Source organism: Crinia signifera, unplaced genomic scaffold, assembly GCF_055691185.1.
Source record: "Crinia signifera unplaced genomic scaffold, ASM5569118v1 HAP2_SCAFFOLD_803, whole genome shotgun sequence".
Lineage (NCBI taxonomy): Eukaryota > Metazoa > Chordata > Amphibia > Anura > Myobatrachidae > Crinia > Crinia signifera.
This window is the reverse complement of record NW_028142712.1, coordinates 5,098-13,370: the sequence shown is the minus strand read 5'-3', so window position 1 is coordinate 13,370 and position 8,273 is coordinate 5,098. Positions and strand designations below refer to the sequence as shown.

At 46.5% G+C, this 8,273-nt stretch overlaps 1 protein-coding gene across 1 annotated transcript; it reads left to right on the top strand.

The window, feature by feature from the left end:
• The first annotated feature begins 485 nt into the window (after positions 1 to 485).
• On the top strand, positions 486 to 2,144 carry LOC146056544 (general transcription factor II-I repeat domain-containing protein 2B-like). Its single transcript, XM_083168395.1, has one exon. It carries the CDS (start codon positions 486 to 488, stop codon positions 2,142 to 2,144), a length of 1,659 nt encoding a protein of 552 aa, XP_083024521.1.
• The last annotated feature ends 6,129 nt before the right edge of the window (positions 2,145 to 8,273 follow it).

Genomic DNA, 8,273 nt, shown 5'->3' with positions numbered 1-8,273 from the left:
ATTTACCCAGGTTACTGTAAGGGCCTGCCATTGCGGCACAGTGCCCTTACTGGCATTTGGCCCTTATACCCCACCAGGTTACCTGCCTCTCAAACCTGATGTACAGCTTTATACATGCTAAGATTCTTTGGTAGGCTGCTGTGCTTTTATGTGGATTGTTTTTTGTGTGCAATAGTGAACTTGTGCCATATACATGATAGATTGATAATAGTCTGCAGACCTAATTTAAACATTTTTGATAGCGTATGAATGTATTTTATTTTCTATGAAATTGCAGAATATTCCAAGCATCTTTAAACATGGAAAAGAAAACCCAAAATAAACGTAAATACGAGGATGAACACAGAACATTCTTAACGGAATGGGAAAACTTGTATTTTTTCATAGATCACAAAGGCAAACCCCTCTGTCTGATATGCCAGACTGCACTAACACACTTCAAGTGTTCAAATCTTCAACGTCATTTTAGCACACATCATGCTAAAATGGACGAGGAATTCCCTATAGGTACTGAACTACGATCTCACAAGGTAAAAACTTTGAAGGGTCAAATTGCAAAACAAACACAAGTGTTCCAGAAATTTTCCAAACATTCTGAGACAGTTACACATGCCTCTTATAAAGTTGCTTGGAATATTGCCCATGCAAAAAAACCTTATAATGAAGGTGAATTTGTTAAAAAATGTCTCACAGATGTAGTGTCCATCCTGTGCCCAGAAAATATAGCTCTGAAAAAAATGGTTTCAGACCTACAACTCTCACGACATACAGTTGAGCATAGAATATCAGACATAAATGTTTCTGTTGAATCTCAATTAACTTCTGATCTTCAAAAATGTGAATACCTCAGCATTGCACTAGACGAGTCTTGTGATGTCCAGGACAAATCTCAATTGGCAATATTTGTACGGACTGTTTCAAAGGATTGTGTAATCAAGGAAGAACTCCTTGATATAATGCCTTTAAAAGACCGAACCCGGGGCATTGATGTGAAAGAAACACTGATGGATGTTATGGCAAAATCAAAGTTGCCTATATCAAAGCTTACAGCAATGGCAACTGATGGGGCACCATCCATGGTTGGATCTGTGAATGGCCTTGTGGGACTGTGCCGGGCTGACAAACAGTTCCCTGACTTCTGGACGTTTCACTGCATCATCCATCGGGAGCAACTGGTATCTAAAAAGTTACATTTGGATCACGTAATGGATCCTGTCCTAAAAATAGTCAATTTTATTCGCACACATGCTCTCAATCACAGACAATTTAGGAATCTCATTGCTGAGCTTGACCAAGGTCTTCCAGGCGACCTGCCACTTTACTGTACCGTAAGGTGGCTTTCAAAAGGTAAAGTCTTATCTCGTTTTTTGGAACTTTTGAACCCTGTGAAGATTTTTATGGAAGCAAAAGGAAAGGAATACCCTGAGCTGTCAGATCCACAATGGGTTTTAGACCTGGCATTTCTTGTGGACATGCTGCGGCATCTCGACAGACTCAACCTGGATCTTCAAGGGAAATTCAAGATACTGCCTGACATGGTGCAAAGTATATTTTCTTTTATCAGCACACTCAATTTGTTCAATACTCAACTTCAAAAGGGAGATCTAACACATTTTCCTTTACTGTTAAAGGAAAGTGAACAAGTACCTGATATCTTAAAAAGTAGCACAGCACGGTATGCAATATTGACTGAAGAACTTAAAGACAGCTTTCTGGAAAGATTCCATGATCTACAGCTGAAAAAACCTCAGATTAGATTCCTAGTTGACCCTTTCAATACGGATGCCAACACTTTGAAAGCCCCTTTAGTCACAGATGAAGCAAGTACACAGATTGAGATGCTTGAATTTTATGAGGATGACCGACTTAAATCTGTCCTGAAAGATGGAACAATTGAGTTCTGGAGAACTGTACCAATGGAGAAATACCCCAATGTCAAATGTGCAGCACTCAGACTTTTATCAATGTTTGGTTCTACTTACCTTTGTGAGTCTTTTTTTTCTACACTAAAACAAGTTAAATCAAAGCATAGATCTGTTCTAACAGATACACATGTAAGAGAATTACTGCGAGTAGCGACAACCGCATATGACCCAGAATTTAAAAAAATGATTGATAACAAGGACTGTCAGAAGTCTCACTAAGAAAAAGGACAGCAGGGGACGTGGCATGACCGAGCTTCTGTGGACGCAGGGTAAGTGAACTTCACCGAAAATTTGAAAAATTATCCTGCCTGGGAGACCATAGGCACCCCACACCTACTCACCGGTGCTCCTAAAGCTCCCCTGCACTTTACAAGTTGTTCACTTGGTAACTGCCTGGTGTACCCTCGTTGTCTTTTAGTACTGGCATCCTGTGTGTGTGCTATCATTTATTTTAGCTACTCTGATCCTTATGCACAATAGGCATCTATGCCTTTCTATGTTTGGTGCTCGTAGCCCTGATTACTGCCTGGTCTTTGTTTGAAATGTTATTGGGACTTTTTTGCTCTTTATATAAATCTGGTGGTTGATAGGGGGCGTGGCTTGGCCGGGCATGTGAGTAGACGCTGACTCCGTGAGCTCCCTAATAATCCTCTTAAAAATCCTTATTCCTGCACCCTATACACGCCTGGGTTGCCCCAAACCAAGCACAGAGCCCCACCGCTGCATAGAGACTTCGTTTGTGCCAGCTTGAAGGCTCCAAAAGAACTCCTGCACCTGATCTCAGTGCAGCCTCGGACACTCACCGCGAGGCACGACCCGCCATCTTGCATCCTGACACACTCAGTGCCTGCGACGGGACCCTCTTCCCCTCCCGACGTCCACAAACAACAGCGGCAGGGTGAGACTCGCCCCATCTCCCCGCCTGACTGCTCTGCACAGAACCCGGAGAGCGGGTGTGACGTGCGTCCGCAGCTCCGTCCCCCCGCTCGGCGTACACAGCCTGGAGCGGCCGGCTGGACGTGGGAGCTAGCCGCCCTCCATTTCAACACCCCGCGGGAGGTGGCGGCTCCCTAAGGAGAATCGGCGGAGAGACAGGTGAGCCTGCCAGTGCCACTGGACAGCTTAGAGACGATACGGGAGGAAGCGGGGTAGGACACAGAGGCGGCATCCTCCCCCTATCCCTCACCCCAGATCCCTTCCTCTGGCTGAAACATACCCAATGCCCTACCCTAACCTCCAGAACCAACACCTCTCCTAAACCTCTGCCTTGGACACTTTTATCTGTCTGGGAGCCCTGTATACACTCCAGGTCCTAAGCCCTATACACCTGAGACTGGGCCTGATACTCCTGGCTTTTTTTTTCACCCTCCCCATTATTTCTCTTTTTTCAAGAGGAGCCATTTTGGAGGCACGGGGTACTCCCAATTGTCTACACAGCTTGCTCCCCCTGCTGGTCTTCTAAGAAATTACATTCCATGCTCCAGACATCCCAGCAGCAATGGGGAAATCTACTGCTGCAACAGCTGCGGCTAAACTGGAAAAATATGCCCGCCCTTCCCAAGCCTCATCCTCAGCTCAGCCCCCCCAGACCCCTAACCCCCCTCCACCTTCACAGGCAGAAGATGAACCACCGCCTCCTGAGAATCCTGCCCAATCCACGCAACAGATACTGGCCATATCGGCGTCTGAACAGAGAGTCACCGATAAGATTGGCCAGGTGCAGTCAGACATTTCCCTCATTCGTCATGATATGCAAAAAATAAGAGAGAGAGTGGGAGAAGCGAAACATCACATATCTGACCTGGAAGATACAACCAACCCCCTTAAGACTGCGGTCGCTGACTTAACCACACAGATGTCAGCTGTCAAGTCTAAGCTCTCGGATATGGAGGGGCGGCTGCGTCGCAACAATGTACGCTTTGTGGGCCTCCCCGAGAGAGCGGAGGGTTCTGCCCCTGAGAAGTTCCTCGAGAGGTGGCTCCGGGACCTGTTTCCAGATGGAGACTTTAGTCAACACTTCGCGGTTGAAAGGGCCCATCGTCTTCCTGCTAGGGCCCCACCTCCGGGTGCACCCCCACGTACATTCATCGCCCGCTTCTTGCACTACAGGGACAGAGATGCCGTCCTCCGTCTTGCCCGTGTACAGGGTCCCCTAAAGTTTGACAACCAAGTTGTGGCAGCGTATCCAGATTTCGCCGCGGACATCCAGAAGACAAGAGCCCAGTTTCTCCAGGTCAAGAGAAAACTCCGAGACCGCCAGATCCAATACTCCATGCTCTTCCCGGCGCGTCTGCGGGTAGTATTGGATGGAGACTCTCACTTCTTTAACACTCCACAAGAGGCTGAACACTGGCTTGATCGTAGGCCATAACGCTCTGACTGACCTTCCACATGTGAGCATAAATGTTCTGTTTTCTCTAAGAGGTGGACTTCTGTCATATCAATGCTTAATTGTGTTTTATGCAAGCAACTCAGGCTATCTAATCTTTTTTTTTTTTTTTCTAAATCTAATCCTCATACAGGAAATGTGTTCCCAAATGGAGCTTAATGCTAGGAAATAGTTAACAGATAGGTGACCGCTGGTCTCTATACCCCGAGGGTTTTTTTTCTTCTCTCGTCTTCTCTCTTTTTATAGTTATCTGTTAGTTAGGTTATCTGTTTAGGTTACTAGGGATCCAAAGTATATCTAATGTTCGATAGGTATACCGGGTGGGCTGGGATGTTGGGGTTGTTTTTTCTCCCTGTACTCTTTCTCCTTCCCTTTTTCTTTTCCCCATTATTTATTTTAAAATGTAAAATGGCAATCTATACAATTCTACTAAGATGTGCTTGCAAAAATGAATATATGTGCAGGTATAGACGTCGGGTGTTGACGATTCTCACAAAAGATACACTAGCATTAACGACATTTAAAGCAAAGGGACTTAGACTATGGGTGTATTCCCTCTTCCATATCCTTATGGCCCGAAAAAACTCATCTTCTTTTCTAGCTAACATCTATGTCTTTCTTCATCCTTTTATTACATCTGCTCTACACTACAAATGTCTCAGTCTCAACCTTTAGCGGGGCTCCGCATACTCGGCTGGAACGTCCGTGGACTTAATGACCGCATCAAGCGTTCCCTGGTCCTCTCAGAGATTAAAAAACACGGGGCAGACATAGTGTGCCTATCGGAAACCCACTTGGTAGGAACTAGATCCATGTCCCTTAAAAAACCCTGGGTGGGCCACATGTTCCACTCCACTTTTTCGCCCAATGCTAGAGGCGTATCTATTTTGGTCAAGAAAACCATTAATTTTCACCTCACTCACCACCAAATAGACCAATATGGTAGATATATTTTCCTTAGGGCACACATAAACCATACCCTTATGAACATACTTGCTGTATATATCCCCCCCCCCCTATAGTAATGAGGTGCTCAGGAAGGCGGTAACGTTTTTGGCCTCTTTCCCATCAGCTCCAATTGTCTGTATAGGGGACTTCAATAATATTTTAGATAAACACTTGGACAAACTATCAGGCTCGGAGCGCCCTGCACTCCCCTCTGCCCCTTCCCCTACCCCGTTTGCAAAACTCAATCTGGTCGATGCTTGGAGATATAGACACCCAAAGCAAACACAATTCTCCTGCTACTCAGCGGGACATCAGGCATTCTCCAGAATAGACCTGGCACTTGTCTCTCCAGACCTTATACATAAAACGATGGCAATTGAATACCTACAAAGAGGGATATCAGACCACTCTCCTATAGTGATTACTCTTGATCTTATGCCACCAAAGGGTGCTGCTACTTGGAGACTGAATCCCTTCTGGCTTACCCTCATGGTGGATGATGAGAGATTGGTTGGGGAGTGGAGAGATTTCCAGGAGAATAATGTCTCCTGTACAGACTCTGGTATACGACACGACACGTTTAAAGCCGTTATGCGGGGATCCCTTATAAAAAATATAGCAGCCATTAAAAAAGCTAGTAGGGCGGAGGAAGTGAAGCTGGAGAAAATATGCTCCCAGAGTGAGGCCACATATTTAGAGTCAGGATTACTTGGGGATAGGGAAAGGTGGGATGGGGCACGTAAGGCTTGGACTGACTATCTACTAGATAAGTCCAAGCGTAGCCTCCTCTTCTCCTCGCATGCTAGATACTCCCAGTCGGATGTAAGTGGCACCTACTTGGCATATCTAGCCCGAGATGACAGGACAATGAACTCTGTTCAAAAAATCTGCGACCCTCGGGGTATGGAATACTTCACCACCCCTGACATCGCTCAGACCTTCTTGTCATTCTATTCCTCGCTGTACTTGTCTCGGGCGACATACACCCCGATCCAACTAACCCAATACCTCTCACAGATCCCAATCCCCACCCTCTCCCAGAACTCTATTGACCTCTCAGAAGCGGATATTACAGCCTCGGAGGTTGAGGCAGCTATTGCCTCTTTCCCAAACAAAAAATCCCCCGGTAGCGATGGCATCCCGATAGAGGTGTACAAAAAACACAAGGAATACTTCATCCCTTATCTCCTCCAGTTATATAACGATCTTACACGGTGTGGCGGTCTCCCCCCATCTATGTCAGAGGCAATAATAGTGGTGATCCCAAAACCTGGAAAAGACCCTACCCTCCCAGATTCCTATCGCCCTATCTCACTCCTCCAAACAGACGTGAAGATACTAGCAAAAATTCTAGCAATTAGACTCAACGCAGTGATCACCACGGTGATACACGAAGACCAATCGGGCTTTATGCCAGGGCGGTCCACAACCCGAAATCTTAGGCGGCTCTTTTGTCATTTGCAGGGGGGTACGAACTGCGGGGAGGGGGCGGTGGTAGTGTCACTTGATGCGGCCAAAGCCTTCGACTCCGTTGAATGGGGTTACCTATGGGAGGTCCTGCAGCGTTTCGCTTTTGGTCCTGTTTTTATTAATTGGGTCCGTCTCCTCTATTCCTCCCCGAAGGCCCGTATGTTGGTCAATGGGTTTGTGACATCGGCATTTACACTTCACAGAGGGACTAGACAGGGATGCCCTCTATCCCCCACCCTCTTAGCTATAGAACCATTGGCTATCTTGCTCCGTACATCCCCACTGATTAAAGGTATCCCCCTGGGGGGACAGACTGATGTGGTCGCCTTATATGCAGACGATACTCTCCTTTTTCTTAATGACGCTGAAACCTCCCTCCAGGCTATGTTGGAAATTGTAGAGACATTTGGGGCGTTCTCGGGCCTCCTGATAAACTGGGGGAAATCTAGCATCCTTCCTATTTCAGGCATAATTCCAAATGAACTGATTTCCTCCTCCCCCCTCCAGTGGGTCCTAAAATTCAAATATCTGGGGGTCTGGGTCACCCCTAGGGTGACTGACTTCAGATCGCTTAATATCGACCCGGTCACTACTGAAGTTAAGGGGCGTATTCACCAATGGAGGAAACTCCCCCTCATAGTTATGGGACGAGTCAATCTCACCCAAAATGACAATACTCCCCAAGTATCTATATTTGCTGCAACATTCCCCGGTTTATATACCCAAGCATACCTTTATGAGTATAAATAGCCTAATCTCATCTTTTATTTGGGGGAATAGACCACCTAGAATTGCATTCAGAACACTAACTAAATCAAGAGTGGATGGAGGCCTGGGTCTTCCAAATATCCAAGCATATTATATAGCAGCCCAACTAGCGCACCTCTCAGACTGGATCCTGGGACGATGTGGGTCTACCTTTGAGTGCGCCTATGCCGAGTGTGTGGGGTCCCGCCTTTCTCTAATTCAATTCCTTCTCTCCTGTCCTTTCACTCCTACTACTTCTCCTCTTTTTCGACAGGCGCTAATGGTGTGGCGACAAGCACATAAGATGTGCGGCTGGGGTGGTGTGGAGGTGGAGACCCCTCTGTGGTATAACAGAACTTACCCTGAATTTAGGAGACTCTCGTCTGAGGGTTTTTGGATGGGGGTGGGTCTAAAATCTGTTTCCCAGCTGTTTCTGGAGGGAACTATTAAAACATTCCAACAGCTGTCTGAAGAATTCCAGCTGTCAAACAGGCTTTTCTTCCGATACCTACAGCTGAGACATGCCGCTCAGGCCCAGTTTAGTAATCTCCCTCCCCCCACCTCCCCAATTAAAACCCTTCTTAACAACTTGTCTACAAAGGGCCAGGTGTCTGCTATATACAGCTACCTTATCGGACAAATAGAGTGTGACAGTTTGGACTTAGATCAGATGACATGTGCCCTAGATGTACCTCACCTGCGGCTGACTTCTGGCACATGCTCTGGTCCTGCCCACAGATCTATGCATTCTGGGAAGCGGTTTGGACAGATATAGGTATCACTGAACCCTCAAT